The sequence below is a fragment of the Mus musculus genome, chromosome 11 (assembly GCF_000001635.26).
Source record: "Mus musculus strain C57BL/6J chromosome 11, GRCm38.p6 C57BL/6J".
Taxonomy (NCBI): domain Eukaryota; kingdom Metazoa; phylum Chordata; class Mammalia; order Rodentia; family Muridae; genus Mus; species Mus musculus.
Genome location: NC_000077.6, coordinates 115051104 through 115067432, shown reverse-complemented (window position 1 = coordinate 115067432; position 16329 = coordinate 115051104). Strand labels below are relative to the sequence as shown.

Sequence of the window (16329 nt, the reverse complement as noted above, 5' to 3'; positions counted from 1 at the left end):
TTACTCCTGGTTTTTGTTTGTTTGTTTTTCCCTCTCTGGTTGATTTTCATTAAGTCTTCCCTAATTAAAATGACCTCAACTATGTATCTGAGTGTGCTGTCTGACTTCTACCAGGATGCTCGCCAACGCCAGTTTTTCTCTCACCTTTGTGGCCACGGTGGCAATCTAACTAAAATATTCATTAACGGACTGTACAGCTAATGATAATGTATGTTACACTGACGGTGTCAGCAATACTTTGCCAAAGATTTGTGAGTGTGTGGAGGTGGAGAGATGGCTCTGTGGTTAAGAGCATATTCTGCATTCAGTTCCCAGTGGCCCTCAACTCTGAGAGAATCAACGCCCTCTTCTGGCTTATGCAGGAACTTCACACACACAATTAAAAAAAAAAACGGGAAATAAAAATTGCAATTGAGTGTCAAATTCCCAGTTCGGATTGCAGAGAATTCTGCTTGCCCAATGAATTTGAGAACTCAGTAATATATAAAAATGTGGCTCATCTGTTTGCGGAAGCTGCCAGCCACTCTTTAAAAATTGGGAGGCCTATGTTAATTATTATGAGAGTGGAAGCCACAAGAGTTTCGGTTTGCCTACCTCCAGTTCTTCTTTTTCGGGGAAGCTGTAGTTCCCACTCCTTTTTTTTTTTTTTTTTTCCATTTTTTATTAGGTATTTAGCTCATTTACATTTCCAATGCTATACCAAAAGTCCCCCTTACCCACCCAGTTCCCACTCCTGAGATGAGGAAGAAACAAAAGACCAAGTGCAAAGGAGAAAATCAGGACAAGAGAAAGGGTCTGGAGCCAGCTAGCTGCAGGAGTCCCCAGCCCCGGATTCGGCAGAGGAAGCAGAGAGGCTAGGTAGTGGTCTGGTTCTAGTGATCTGGTTCTGTCTGGGTCAGTGTGGGAGGCTGGTGTTGGGTTTGTCAGGGTGCCCTGGCCTGGTGTGGTGGGAGAGGATGGGGGGCTGCTCTCGGGAGGGAGAGGGAGAACAGGAAGGGACTAGAGGGCTTTAGGCTTCAGCTGTAGGCAGGTAGAGGTCTCTGCCAATCAAAGACCCAAGGAAAGCCACCCAGCTAGGCTGGTTGTCTAAAGGTCCTGGGAAGGTACAGCATGTGTGTGTGTGTGTGTGTGTGTGTGTGTGTGTGTGTGTGTGTGTGTGTGTGTGTATTCTTGAGGGCAAGACTGTGCCTTCAGCCCCAAACACACAATGAGACTGGCACATAGTGGCAACTGACTGCACTAACAGATCGAAGGCGTTTCGAACACTGTGGAATCTCAGTGGAGACGGGAAGGTGGCACTGACAGCTTAACAAACGTGGAAAGAGCAGAGGCAGGCAGAGTAGGTGGCAGGAGGCTGGCAACCGGGAAGACAGCAAGCTAGCCCCGTGGAAGTTCTTCAGCCACCCATGTCTGGGCTTTTAGTATTTCATGGTAAGACATAGTCAAAGTTCATTTACATGAAAAATGAGCTAGCTAAGTCCAGGGTAAAAATACCGGGGCTTATATGGGGCTGTCAGGCAACAATGTATGATGCTCTGCAGACAGGTGCTAATGGCTGTAAAGGCATTGGCAACTGTGGAATTCATTTTGGCAAACGAGCTTCTGTTCTTGCTCAGAGTCCCTGAGCTGTGAACGTGAGTCCTAGTTTGTTCTCTTTCCTTGGGATAAACAAAAGCAAGGGAAAGGTTTGCTGTGGCCCACGATTTGAGGGTGTATTTCACCATGATGGGATAGGGGGTGAGTGTGTCTCCGTGATGGGAAAGGGGGCAGCTGGCGAGTGTGTCTCCAGGTGGGAGAGGAGAGCCATAAGTACACAAGAGCTGATGTGGGCTTTGCTCTCTCCTTCTCCTCACCAAACCAAACCAAACCAAACCAAACCAAACCAAACCTAACCAAACGTTTATTGACTGCTGATTGCGTCTGTGTGAGTCTGTATGAGTGTGTATGTGTCTGCATGTTGTCTATGTGAGTCGCTGAGAATGAAAACTTTGGGTCTGCCATTTGTAGAGAATCTCCATATTTGGTGCCTCTGGGAGAGGTTCTATAGACCCAAGCTACTGATGCCTCTGGAATTTGGTCACAATGAGATGACGCACGTAAGACCCTTTTTGTATGTTTTAAATCATATTTGCCTTTGCCAGCTCCTGTTCCCTTTATTCCTATTTATTTATTGCTTTTTTGGAGACAGGGTTTTGCTCTGTACCTTAAGTTGGCCCTTATTTCACGTCCATAGCCCAGGCTAACCTTGAATTTACAACAATCTTCCTATCCCCACCTTGGGAATGCTGGGATTACAGGCATGCACCACCATGACTAGCTTCCACTTTAGTTTTGTTTGTTTGTTTTTGCCTTAAGACTGCTTGGTTTTGTTTTCAATTCCTTATTTATTCTTTGAGAGTTTCAGAAATTTATGTGTACTCGTGTATTATGTGTATTAATTTAAACAAACAACTCTAGAGAGAAGATTTGGCATGGAAGAGCACACACCTGCACACACACACAAACACACACAAACACACACACACACACACACACACACAGAGTCAAATGGAAAGCATTTGTTCTTTTTTGTTTGTTTTTAAACATTCATTTGTTTTTATTCATGTGTATGAGCGGTTTGCCTCAAGGTATATATGTGCATTCTATTCATGCTGGGACCCAGAGAGGCCAGAAGCCCTTGGAACTGAATTATGGGCTGCCCTGTGGGGCTGGGAACTGTGTCCTTGTCCTCTGGAAGAGCAACAACTGCTCTTAGTTGCTGAGGACTTTCTCGTCCCTGGCTTGACTTTCTGGTTGCAAAGACCTGAAGTCTCCCAGCTGTCTAGTTCCAAGGAGTCCACTGACCTCTTCAGGCACCAGGCTTGCATGTAGTGCACAGACAAGAATTCAGGTAGACACTTCCACACGTCAAAATAAAAAAGGAATAAACCCCCTAAAAAGAGAATTATCATTATTCATTTGTAAGAGTGAAGTTGTCTGTGTCCGTGCCCATGCCCATGTAGGCAACTGTAAATGAGTCTGGACAAATAAAATAGGGGCGGGGTGTGACCTGTTGAGAAGAAAAAATGGATTTAGTGGGAGTGGGAAGAGGTAGAGAGAGGATAATACAAGTGAAAATAAAATGCAGCACATACAGGAGAAATTGCCAAAGAATAATAAATAATAAGCAACACCGTCAACAAAAGATTGTCCTGATTATTCTGCTCCACAGATGAAGGAACTGGAGCGAAGAAAGATTTCCCAACATGTTCCAGGGCTCACTGTCAGCTTATGATGGAAATGGGTGAGGGCTGGCTCAATGGTTAAAGGAGCTTGCTGCCAAGCTTGACAACCCGAGTTTGATCCTCCAGCCCTATATGGTAGAAGGAGAGACCTGATCCCTACAAGTTGTCCTCCAATGTCCCCACAAGCACCTTGGCTTGTGTGTACACAACACAGTGGATACACAGATAATGTTGCAAATAGATAGTAACGGGTTTGAGTTCCATGACCCTGGAATCTACACCTTGGATGGTGACCTTGACTCTGAAGGAAAACAACACCAGTTGATTACTGGGTAGAGCTTGACCACAGGAAGTTAATCGCTGAGTCTGGAGGGATGTTGGGACACTGGGTTGCAAGAGGGGTCTTGCAGCAGACCCTCTGGGTCCCTGTGTCTGCGTGGAATGGGTCTCTCGGGCAGGTGGGCAAAGCGTCGGATGAATAGACAAACAGATGCACACAGGAGAGATTGTGTTGGATCTGAATGTATTGTCAGGTCGAGCATCAGACTTTTTTATATTACAGAGAATACCAGGGGTTGCAAGTCACATCAGGCAAGGTACATTGAAATTTACCAGATACAAGGGAATGACTGCGAAAGGAATTGCAGGAACCAAATAAATGTTTACAATAGAGATTAGCAGCCCTGCCTAGGTGACAGGCAAGAATTTCACACTTTAGTGTTAATAGCACCAGGGGTTTTTTACTCTTGGCAGGCCTCAAGAATAATGTAGTGTCACGGACCCCTAAATTCCTAGGCCTTGCTAATTCTTATCTTGTCTGGAGAATCTCCATTTGTCAGGAGAGTAAATCAACTTGCTATAGGTATGGAATGTAGCCTGTACTAAAGATTTCTATCTCAGTGAGATTCCCAGGCTCTTTCTGTGACCAGTTGAGCCACTGGCTCTGTCTTATTGTAATGCTTAATTAGTTACTGAATAGGTTAAACTTCCTTGCTGCTTTCTGGGATGTTGGAACACTGGGTTTAGCTATGTCAGAATTCAATCTTAAAAGGCACTTATAATAGGGTAATACTAACAGAGAGCACGTGGATCCATACACTAGACTAACGCGGGAATGGAATATTAATGTATTCTTGCGTGCACCCAACTGGCCACGAAGAACAACGCTGCCACAGGATCCTTCTGCACACGTTTATTCAGTCCCGTTTCTTCTTGTTTATATCTCCCTTTGTTTATATCTCCCTTGTTTATATCTCCCTTGTTTATATCTCCCTTGTTTATATCTCCCTTGTTTATATCTCCCTTGTTTATATCTCCCTTGAACTCTGGGTCTCTCACTCTTTTATACTCTCAGTTCCCATCCACGCACAGCAGGCCACGCCACCTCACCAGGCACGCAGCTTCAGCTAATCAGGGCAGCAGGGGCATATCTCCATCAAAATGGATTCACCAGTATCCTGGTACACCTGCGCAGCTCTCAAGATGTTTGTGGCTTATATGAGGAAGTCAGGTGCAAGTCATACGACTTAGCTGCAGTCCCTGGCGCCTTTGGGACTGCCGCCACACCCGCTCCTCACAATGTATGGGTTAGAGAGGTTAGAGAGAACGCCAGACTCCAGGAGGAGAGCTTCCTTGAAACTCTTTTTTCCTCATGAGCAGCTTTTAGGCATCCCTGCCTGACAGGCTGACTCCACCGGAGTGCCGTGGCAGAGTCCTGAGATCAACTGGGCAGAAACAATGGTTGAGAAAGACAAAGAGGACCCCCTCATCTCTGCTCTTTGAATGGGGGGCACTTATGATCCCAAAGTCAGTAGCCATAGCAGAGGGAAGCAGTGGGGATCAGGCAGGTGTACTAGACAGGAAAGGGAGCTGGAGAAACAAGGGCTGAAGCTATTGCACACAGCAACTGGCTTTCCTGAAGCGTCAGGCTGTGACAAACGTGCTTTTATTGAGTGCAGGCCCGTGCAATGGATCTGCTCCGTTCATTCTCTGAAGCGATTCTCACTCATCTTCCTTTTTTTTTTGTTAAAGTAGGAAGTAGCTCAGAGTGCAAAGGAAGCAGATAAGAAAAAACACATGGAGAGAACTTGAACAAGAAGGTGGTTGCCTGGGCTCTGTTACACACATCTGGATTCCAGCAGCGACCTGGAGTTTTCTGGAGACAGCACCCAGTGAGGCAGGAGGATGAGGCTATGTGCAGGTCTGCTCCTTCTCTGCTTCCAAGGTGAGTAGGGAGGTGGATCTGTAAACCTAATTTTGCAGGGGGGAGGGGGGTAGAGTCGGAGTCCTGGGTTCAAGCCAGAATCCAGATGTCAGAAGTGGGGGTGGGGCCTAGGGGCAGGGGGAACATACATGCATTCACCCATCTCTTTATCTATCAGTGTAGTCCAGCATCCATCTATGGGTCCTACAAACCATTACTAAGCACCAACTGCAACCCTGGACTGTTCTAAATGTTGTAACTATAAAGTAACTTCCCCCAGTCAAGGGGAATCCTATTTGAATGAGGGAGTCAAATGATTATGCTACAGGATAAGTCTTGTTACAATACAGACCGATCCTGTAGATATCAACTACAGCAGGGGCTCCTCGCTCTGCCCTCAGAGGGATGGAGGCTTCATCGAGTCTTCACAGAAGTCAGTCTTGAAGGATGGACCAGCCAGTGGAGCAGAAAAGCAATGATTTATGCTAAAGTGTAGATAGAGATCTTAAAGACCGTGGAGCGTGCAGAAGTCAGCAGTGACCTTGTTTTTGCTGAAGTTTAAAGAGGTTAGAAGTGTTTGTAAGGAATAAAGAGTAGCCAGTTGTGACAGTGGGTGCCTGTAACCACAGCATGCAGGAGGCTGAGGCAGGAGGTTGTAGGCTTGCCTCAGCTACATAGTGAGATCTTGCCAAAAAAAAAATCTGTAAAAGATACTTCGGCCAAGTATGGTCGTGCATGACTTTAATCCCAGTACTTGGGAGATAGATGCAGGTGGATCTCTGTGAGTTCGAGGCCAGCCTGGTCTATATAATGAGACCCCTGTCTCAAAAAAAAAAAAAAAAAAGGGAGAACACATTTTCTTTCCAGGAACTGTTTAGGATGAAAATTCGAGGGTATTTCTTTGCAGGTGACTTTTTATGTTTTTGTTGTTGTTGTTGTTGCTGTTGCTGTTGCTGTTGCTGTTGCTGTTGCTGTTGCTGCTGGACCCTCATAGAACATAAAAGCTACCCCATGTCTACCTGCATTTTTTTCTTCAGTGGTGGTTAGGGCTTAAAGGAAGAGGCCAGCTGAGTGACTCTGTCCACACGTAGTTTTCTTTTTCCTTTTTATGATGTAAGCGTGTGGTATGTGTGGTGGTGGGTGGTGATGTGAGGTCAGAGGCCAGTTTTGTAGAGTCAGCTCTCTTCTTCCACCTTTAGGGTGAGTCTAGGGACCTAACTATGACAACCGGGTTTGCGCAGCAAGCGCCCACTGAGCCATCTTGATGGCCCCCAAACAGCTTTCTTCTGAGTGAAGTGAGAGGAGCCTGGAGCATCTCCCAGCAGCCCCCTCAGCGCCTTCATGATCTAGGTCATCATAGGAAGCTGAAGGGCTCTCAGCAAAATAGCTAAATAGTTCCAAGCCAGCTTTGGCTACATGAGAGCCTGGCTCAAAACAACAAACAAACAAAAACAAGATAAAATCTAGATCTTTAGGCATTCATTGTATTATACTTAGAGGCTTGAGTTGCCTTGACTAAAGGTGATGATGAGGATGATGACGACGACGATGACCATGATGATGATGTAGTGATGGTGAAGACGATGGTGGTAGTAGCGATGGTAATGATGTTAGCGGTAAAGATGGTGAAGATGATGATGTGATGATTACAATGATGATGATAGAATCTTCAGGCAGTCTGGAGAGTAGGGTTAAAATGCTGTAATGACTGACATAGGTTCCAGACACAATGATGGTTGGACCTGCCTTGTCCCAGTTCACGGGAGTTGTCTATGGGCTTTTCCTCTTCTCTACAGTAAATGAGAGCTTCAGATCAGATATGATGAGAATATTGACACCCCAGTAATCAGCAAACACCATGAAGCAGGACCACTCCCAGCATACAACTACTTCTTCAAATCAGCTTGCTTACATCTGACTAAATTGCCCAAGTGCTGTAGTTCAGTGCAGTTCAGTGCAGTGAAACTCTAGAGGAAGACCTCTCTTTACACATCCTTCCGGAGTGGGCCTCCCCATCTTGACCTGTTCATCTTTATGCTAAGGACAGAGTGCTTGTGCCCCGATTTAAACTGTGATGTAATTTGTACTGACATACAGTGCACTTCTCCTTCTGTATCTCAGCCCTCTCTTCTTTCATAACATCCCCTCTGCCCACTGCATCTACCTAAGGTTCTAAACACAGTTTGGGAAAAGGCAGTCATCTTGTATTTATAGAGGAGACCCACAGTGGGTTCTATAGTGAGCTTGAGAGGGAGGAACGAGGAAGGGATAGGTGAGAAGGCAGAAGGGACAATCACAGAGCAAGCGAGGGAAAGGCAAAGGGAAGGAACTGCTTTCTGATATTAAATGAACAGAAATAGCCAGGCAGGGTGGCACACATAACTCCTAGCACTCAAAGGACTGAGGTAAGAGGACTGTGAGGTCAGCTTTGGCTTACCAGGGGGATCTTGTCTAAAGAAAAAGAAAAAGAAAAAGAAAAAGAAGGAGGAGGGGGAGGAGGAGGAGGAGGAGGAGGAGGAGGAGGAGGAGGAGGAGGAGGAGAAAAAAAAAAACAACAAACAAAATAAAATGAACAAAACTTGGGCCAGAGAGCTGGCTCGTGGGTGAAGTGCTTGCCGCTCAATCTTGGCAAGCTGAACCTCATCCCTAGAACCCACAACGTGAATGGAGAGAGCTGACTCCCTAAAGTTGTGCTCCAATCTCTACAAACACCATGCCCACCACCATCCAATAAACAAGAAACTTCAATGAGAAACTAGAATTTCTATTCATTACGAATTTTACAGCCCACACGGTTCATGCTTGTAAAGGGTCATTAGAATTTTATTTCATTGAAATGATGATTGCACACACTCATGAGGTACACTACGTTATTTTTGGTGGATATACACAACTTGCAGTGGTCAAATTAGTCCTGACATTCATTAAAACATGAGAGAATCTGAGGACGTTATATTGAATAAAATAACCTGCTGGGTGTGGTGTCTCACGCTGGTAACTTCATCCAGCTCCCACGAGACCAGACGGCCAGGGAAGAAGCTGTGGAGTTCAAGGCTGATTTGGCTACATTGTGAAACCTTGTCTCAAAACCAAAACCACAATAGGCATTTGTGTCATGGGTCTGGTGCTATGTAGGGAGAGGCAGGTTCCCTCCTGCAAATTCTGGAAGGTTCTTAGGTTTGATTAAATCAATGTCCACCACTGGCTTCAGGGTCCCCACTAGCTGCACAGAGGAGCTGAGGACACCACCATCTCTGGTTTCCTGGTAGTGGGGAGCCTGGAGAGGGAAGTAAATCCCAGTCTGGAGGCATGAATATTGTACAAAGTCTGGAATTGGAACTTGGGTGGAATTGTTAGACAGTCTGGTTCCACAGACTTCTGTAGTCAGTACTGCCCTGCCCTTAGCTGATTTGCTCTCTCACTCCCCATGAGGTGCACAGAGGGCTTGCTTCTACACTCTCCTGCAGAAGTCCCCCCTCCTTCTAGGATCTCTCTCTCCCACAGCAAGCTCAGTAGGGCTTGCTTCTGTGCTTTGCCTCTGCATTGCCCCTCAGAATCCCTGCTCCCCCTCCCCCTTGCAGCAAACTCAGGGGTTCATCCCACCTCCCTAGCTCCTCTGAGAGGACTCCTAGTGCCAGCCCGAGTAAGACAAATGAGAAAAACTCCTAAGCTTCGGTGGCACTGGGGCCAGCACTCTCCTAGATAACCAGGTGCAGCTGGTGCCTATCCTTGAAGAAAGGAAATTAGGGTCCATCCCATGTTAACACTCCAGAAGAGGGAGTCAGATCTTGTTGCGGATGGTTGTGAGCCACCATGTGGTTGCTGGGATTTGAACTCTGGACCTTCGGAAGAGCAGTCGGGTGCTCTTACCCACTGAGCCATCTCACCAGCCCCCCATCCCATGTTTAAATCATAGAAAACAGGTAATCAGAGGTCACAGACAGTTATGGCCAGCCATAAAACTAGTTCCTGATAGTCCCATAAAAGACACTCGTTAGTCCCCCTCCCAGCCTCACAGTTGTGCTCTACCAAATGGTATCGTGTCTGAATTATGACATACCTAACCCGCCTCCCCTCCCCTTCACCCTAAGCAGTCAAAGAATTTCTAACTGCTCTGTATATAAGTGTTAAAGCACCCAAGCCAAACCTATTTTGTAGGGGGTTTGCCATCCGAGTCAAGAGACTCTTGCAAATTGCAGCAGACTTCGCAGTTATTGATCTCTCCTGGGTTTCTCGAGGAGCTGGGGCATAACACCCACAAAAGATGCTGCTTAAGATTCACCTTTGCCCCATCATTTACTGTCCACCTTTCCAGTCGACATGACACCAAGCCCAACTAAAATACTCAGTCTAGAAAATGTGGTTTTCAAACAGCACAACGTCTTCCAAAGGTCACTCACATGGGGCCTTCTCTTTTAGAAATCATAATTTGAATAAAGTAATTTTAATGGAAAAATAATAAAAGAAGAAATGATTGAAGCACAGAGTGGTGAGGGCCATGGACTCTTAGCAGTGAGTGAAGCCTGCAGTAGCTGGTCTCATAGGTACTATTAATGCCATTTAAGCCCATGAACCATTTGTGACCTAGACAGAGAAGGCAGCATTGTCCCAGTTTTACAGACACACAGTAAGAGAGAGCTACAAGGAAGAACTGAAAATGAGACCACCATCCATCCATCTCTTCCACCTGGCAATGGAAGTGTCAAGGAACAAGTTAAGCTTGTTTGTTCAAGAAAGAGCTCAGGATGCTTGCGGCTGGTCTCAGCTGCTACAATGTATTCGTTTTCTTGATGCTGTAACAAAACACTCAGCAAAAAGCAACTTAAGGGAGGAAGGGTTTATTTGGACTTGCAGTTCAAGGGAATAGGTTTATGAAAACAATTAATAGTCCTAAAGATACCCCCCTCCTTTATTTCTATTGTTATATTTTTCTTTCTTTGTTTCTTCCTTTGTTTTCTTCTTTCTTCTTTCCTTTTTTTACATTCATTAATTTTTTTTTTTAAAGATTTATTTATTACATGTAAGTACACTGTAGCTGTCTTCAGACACACCAGAAGAGGGCGTCAGATCTCGTTACAGATGGTTGTGAGCCACCATGTGGTTGCTGGGATTTGAACTCTGGACCTTCGGAAGAGCAGTCGGGTGCTCTTACCCACTGAGCCATCTCACCAGCCCCATTAATTTTTTTCAAGACAGGGATTCTCTAAGAACCACTTTCTTTGGCAATGGCAGTAAAGGAATGAAGCCATGACCAAGGGCATGTATATCCAAGCCTAAAGTCTGGAGCTTTCCTTCTTTAACATTAACTATCTATATATGAAACGGATCTCAACTCTATGAGAGCAGCCTTTACAGCAAATACTTATAGTTCTCATCTGCTGGAGACAGGTTTTAATAAGATTCTAGAACAAGAGGGCTCCACTCCCTTCTCATGACCCCATAATTTCCCTTCCTTTCTATGTTGCCCACGTACCCCCTACAGCCTCTGTTCACCCCACTGCATTTTAGGGTGGCCCCTTTCTACTGCCAGGAATAAGTAACCTATCAGCCCGAGTCCTGTGTGTGGTGCTGGATACTGGTGTTCATGTTTCCACCCAGGTGTATGCAGTGTCCCTCCATCCTTCATATGGAGTCAAAAGCTGCTTGCCAAGTGCAGCCTCTCAGGACTAAAAAGATGACTCCGGTTAAGAGCACTTGTCACTCTCACAGAGGACCAAGATTTGTTTCCTAGAGCCCACATGGAGGATCACAGCTATCTGTAACTGTAAATACCAGGGGTCCTCTCTGACCTCTGTGGGTATGCATATGACATACATCAAATAATATGCAGAAGATTTTTAAAAAAATAGTCTTTTATGCAAGACACAATCTTGAAAACTATGTTTGCACAACATGAAGTAACTCATGGCGGGGCACACACAGCCTGGTCACAACATCTGCTATATAGCTCAGGTTGGCTCAAAACTCCCAATTAGATGAAGCTCACCTTAAACTCAAACTCAAAATTCTCCTCTCTTAGCCTCCCAAGTACTAGGAAGTCTCTGCTAAATGCAATTTAGAAGTTGAATTTTTAAAGAGCAAGTCTGACTTGCAGAAGATTCCCGGAAGCTGAGGTTTAGTGCAAAGGGAGTGATTTGTATACAACCTCCTAACCTTAAGCCAGCTGTGGCCATGTCTTCACTTAACCAAACTGTAAAGGCAGGGTCTATATGTAGTCAGTGAGTTGGTGCCTTGTCTCCACAGGGGACAGATTGCTACTTGTCTCTCTGTCACAGCCTCCAGTCCACTTGGCTTGCATCCCAAGTACAAATGTCTCTCCTGATACTCTCCCTGGGTCTCCACAGGCTTCAGGAAAACAGCTACTTCTCAGGCCCCCAAGAAGGAGGCCTATATTCTGGTTTATGTCTTCCAGGTTGTTTGTCTCTGACGGGCCCTGGCTCTGTGTCTGGCTACGTAGGAGGCTCTCTCCGTGTGCAGTGTCAATATAGTCCATCATATAAGGGCTATATGAAATACTGGTGCCGAGGACCGCATGACACGACATGTAAAACTATTGTAGAAACCGACGGAAGTGAGAAAGAAAAGAGGAGTGGCCCGGTGTCCATCAGAGACCATGCTTCGAACTCCACCATCACAGTGATCATGGAGGACCTCAGCGAAGACAATGCTGGGTCTTACTGGTGCAAGATTCAGACTTCCTTTATCTGGGATTCGTGGTCACGTGATCCATCGGTCAGTGTAAGGGTGAATGTTTTTCCAGGTAAGACTAAGGAGTATCTGCCTGCATTTGGGACATGTGTGGACATTTGTCTTGAAATGTGACTCTGAGTGTTGTGGTCATCTCAGCCAAGTTGGGGAAAAAAGTGTGTGATAGGCATGAAGAAAGATGGCTGACCTTTCAGCCATGGCTTGTGGGGAGAGGCGAGGTATAGGTCACAGTGATCACACAAATAGCCTGACATCTGCTGTCTCTAGGAGGAGCTGAGAAACAACCTACATCTCCTTCCCCACAAGTTAAAGTGATCTTCAATTGTTCTCATATGAAGGATGCTTGGCAACCCTACACGGCCTCTGGGAAGGTCCTTGGGCCATAGGCTGAGCTGTGTTCCTTCACACTCTCTTACAGGTTTCTCACCAGTCTGGGGTGGTGGTGAACCCCTGAGAGATCTCTCTACCCTCCCTCAGGCAGAGTCAGACAGGGCTGGGGAGAAAGTCTGACACTGCACAGATGGCCAGTCTTTGAGCAAGGAGCCTCCTGATTCAGCCTTTGAGAGCCCCACCCAGGATGTGGCTGAGATTTGGCTTACAGCACTTCTCAAAACCTCTACTGTGAATATATGATTTTGTGTGACATCAGATCCACACAGATACTCAGTACAGGCTGGGGAACCAAGTAGTGACCTGGTGTGTATCTTTGTCTCCAATAGCCACAACTCCTACACTCCCAGCCACAACTGCTATCCTCCCACTAGTGAATTCTGGGCAGAACCTGAGGATTAGTACTAATGTGATGTTCATCTTCCAACTGTGGTAAGGACCCAAGGCCTGGGGAGAGTCAGTAGCAGTAGGATTGTGGGAGTCAGCAGTGGTACCTCATATTGGGGAAACCTTATGATTGAGTGACATCCCCCCCCACCCCGATCTCAGTTTTCACATCCTGCAAGCCTCCCTGTGGATGCCAAGGATGGAGGAGGGGCTCAAGGAACACAGACTCGGGGTGGACTCTGTGTTTAACAGATTCACATCGCCTTCCCATTTCCCCATCTCTGTCCTTCCCCACCAGACTACAGACTTGGAGTCCTAGCTTTGTGTCTCTTTCAAAAGTCACTGTTGAGGGTCAGGGCGGTGGCTCAGTGAGTAAAGTTGCTTGCTACCAAGTCTAAGAACCTTAGTTCAATCTCTGAACCCCATAATAAATAAATAAATAAATAAATAAATAAATAAATAAATAAATAAATGGAAAGGTCACTGTTCAGCTGGGGTTCTTGCTCCAGGGAGCTGCTCATGAAGGAATACTTAATAGAATACTTAAAGGAATAGGCTCAGCTCCGGGCTGAAGTTTACATTTGTTCTTCCTTCTTAGAGATACTCAGAGAGGACCAGGATGTCTCTAGGCCCCGAGGAAAGGAAATTCAGAACTAGTTTCAGGAAGTCAACTAAAGGCTAGGGATGTATCTTAGTTACTAGGGTGCCTGGCTAACGTGCACAATGCCCAGAGTTTGATAGCCAGAAATGCATAGATTGGGTGCTGTGGTACACATCTGTAATTACCAGCACTACGGAATCAACAGTAAAATAAACAGAAGTTCAAATTCATAAGTACATCATAAAACCAGCTTGTGTTACGTGAACTCTGCCTCATCACCAAGAAAGTCATTTAATAATGGAGAGACAGTAGGTAGGTCTGGGCCATGCTTTTAAAAAAACATGCCTAGCTAGAACCCTTTCCTCTCTTCACCCATCACCTCTCCATAACAACAGACCGGGGAGCGGAGGGGGCACAAGGGAAGATCTCCTTGAGTCAGTCCCTCGTCTGATTCTGGATCATTTGGGTCTTGGAGGCAAGGCATTAGGAAATGTGGAAAGAGACAGGTTGGTTCTGGATCCTCTCCTTGAACTTATCTTCCATCTTCATTTGCCCGCAGGTCCCTGCTCAGCAGCATCCAGTTCCAGGTCCTGGTCTTCCTGAAGCTGCCTCTGTTTCTGAGCATGCTCTGTGCTATCTTCTGGGTGAACAGACTTTAGGGGGTTCCTGGGGGCAATGTAGAGTGACCCATCCAAGAACTATGAAGTGAAGCATCCCAGGAATGCCCTGGGAGGAACTCAGCCCTGCATGCAGACTGGACTTCATTGTTCTGTGTCTCAAAGGTGGGGAGGGGGTGGGGGCTGATTATCAGAGTCTTGGATTTCAGACTCCTGTGGTGTCCTCAGCATAACAGAGAGAACAAGACTGGGAGTAAAGGCACTGGGAGTTAATCCCAGCACTGGAGAGGAAGAACCTAGTAAGTCTCTGAGTTAAAGGCCAGCCTAGTCTATATACTGAGTTCCTGGACAGCCAGGGATAAATAATAGACTCTGTCTCAAAGACACCCACAAAAGCGGGAACAAGACTCTCCCGGGGCCCTCTGTTAGAGGTCTGCCTTTCCCTTCTCCAAATTTCCTGGATTCTGCTCTCATGTCAGCTCCAAAGGATAAGAATCTTCTAGAAGTTTCTTGAACAGAAGTCTAGCTCCTTGATCTTCTCAGTGCCATAAAAACATCCCAGGACATTGTCTCCGATGGCAACAATCATCTCCTTACTACAGAGACGAGTTTCCTGAGAAACATGTCCCTCACACACTTGGCTTGCAGGCTGTTGCCCCCTTTCTAGAACAATCCTAAAGGATTTGGCTTCTGGTAGAGCATTTCAACTGCCAACTCTCCCAAGCACACAGAGAGGTCAACTAGGAGTCTAGAGGTGTGGGCTCGCAGAATAAATGTTTAGGGTTGGGGAGAAAGGCACAGGGAGAGGGATTATCAGGTTCCTAGAGGTAGGTGAAATTACCAGGTGAGTGCTCAGCACCAAGGACAGAGCTCACAAGGCGCGGGAAGACTGCTAAGCTAAGCGTTCAGAACCACGGACAGAGACCTAAGAAGCTCTTAGACCACCAACTATGCCCGTTTCAGCAGCACAGCAGCCACTGCTGTTCTCAGCGTTTTTCACACGAATTCATTTACATGTGTGTTTAGCTATGCAGCTTTATCCTACACATGCATCCAGGTAACGACCATCACAGTCAAAACAGAGGATTGTTCCACCATCACAAGTCCTCCTTCATGCCAGTCTGCCTCATTACTGCCCACTAGAGAACACTGATCTCTGGCTGACTCTGGCTCTGTCACTTTGAGAATGTTCTAGAAAGAGAAGCATTTCAGTGGTATGTCAAGTACAAGGCCTCTGGGATCCACACAAGCAGATGTTCTTGGAAATCATCCATTCCTCTTTATTACTGAGCATTATTCATTGTATACATTCATTACAGTTTGTTTAACTCCTTATTCAGTTAACTATTTGGGTCATTTCCATTACAAATAAAACTATTATCCACATTTTGTCTGTTTTTTTTTATACGATTCTGCATTTTTATGTCTCCAGGGTGTATGCTTGCACAAAGATTAAGTTATATAGTAAGTATATGTTTAGTTTTCTAAGAAATAATCCAATTATTTCTGTTGTGGTGACGTCATATTTTTTCCATCAGCTAAGGATGGAAGAACTGGGTTTTTGTGGTTTTGTTTATTTGCTTGCTTTTTGAGTTTTTTTTTCTCCATTGTCATTATTTCTTTAAAGGAATTTAGATTTCTTTGAAAGAAATCTAAATTCAGAAGTGCTTTGTCTGCACCTGTGTCTGCACACCATATGTATGCATGCATGCCTGGTGCCTTGGAGGTCAGAAGAGAGCATTGGATTCCTGGAACTGGAGTTAGGGGTGGTCTTGAGCCTCCATGTGAGTGCTGGGAACTGAGTCTGGATCCTGTCTGAGAGCATCAAGCACTCTTCTCTATGGAGGCCTGTCTCATTCTGATAGGCACGTGGTCCTGAGTTTCCCAAGTGACTGATGAGATTGCAAATATTTCTGGTGTGTTTCACTTCTGCCCACACATCATCCTTGACGGCATATCTGTTTTGTGTCTTCTATTTATTTCTGAACTGAAGCCATTTTTGAAAATTTGTTACATTTTTTTAACTTAGTGTGTATACATGAACACACGTGTGCCACAGTGCAAGCATAGAGCTCAGAGGATAACTCGTGGGAGTTGGTTCTCTTCTTCTACCAAGTGGGTCCTGGGACTTGAACTCAGATCTTCAGAATTTGAGGCAGGTGCCTTTACCTGCTAAGCCATCCTGACACACTTCTGCTT

The 16329-nt window shown here is 45.7% G+C and overlaps 1 protein-coding gene across 3 annotated transcripts; it reads left to right on the top strand.

Annotated features, from left to right (window-relative positions):
• Nucleotides 1-756: 756 nt before the first annotated feature.
• Nucleotides 757-15516, top strand: Cd300e (CD300E molecule). 3 transcript variants are annotated; one of them, XM_006533073.1, is made up of 5 exons: nt 757-858; nt 5259-5448; nt 11840-12187; nt 12855-12957; nt 14073-15516. In XM_006533073.1, exons 2-5 carry the CDS (start codon nt 5409-5411, stop codon nt 14170-14172), a joined length of 591 nt encoding a protein of 196 aa, XP_006533136.1. In that variant the 5' UTR covers nt 757-858; nt 5259-5408; the 3' UTR covers nt 14173-15516. The 3 variants fall into 3 exon arrangements, with proteins under 3 accessions (XP_006533136.1, XP_006533137.1, NP_742047.1); XM_006533074.1 differs by having other exon boundaries at nt 5256-5448; NM_172050.3 differs by lacking the exon at nt 757-858 and having other exon boundaries at nt 5394-5448.
• Nucleotides 15517-16329: the final 813 nt, after the last annotated feature.

Bases quoted from the DNA above. Each gene is read 5' to 3' on its own strand.
- Cd300e (XM_006533073.1), top strand. From the start codon at position 5,409: ATGAGGCTATGTGCAGGTCTGCTCCTTCTCTGCTTCCAAG. The intron at 5,449-11,839 runs GTGAGTAGGGAG...TATGTCTTCCAG, and splicing joins GCTCCTTCTCTGCTTCCAAG to GTTGTTTGTCTCTGACGGGC. The intron at 12,958-14,072 runs GTAAGGACCCAA...ATTTGCCCGCAG, and splicing joins ATGTTCATCTTCCAACTGTG to GTCCCTGCTCAGCAGCATCC.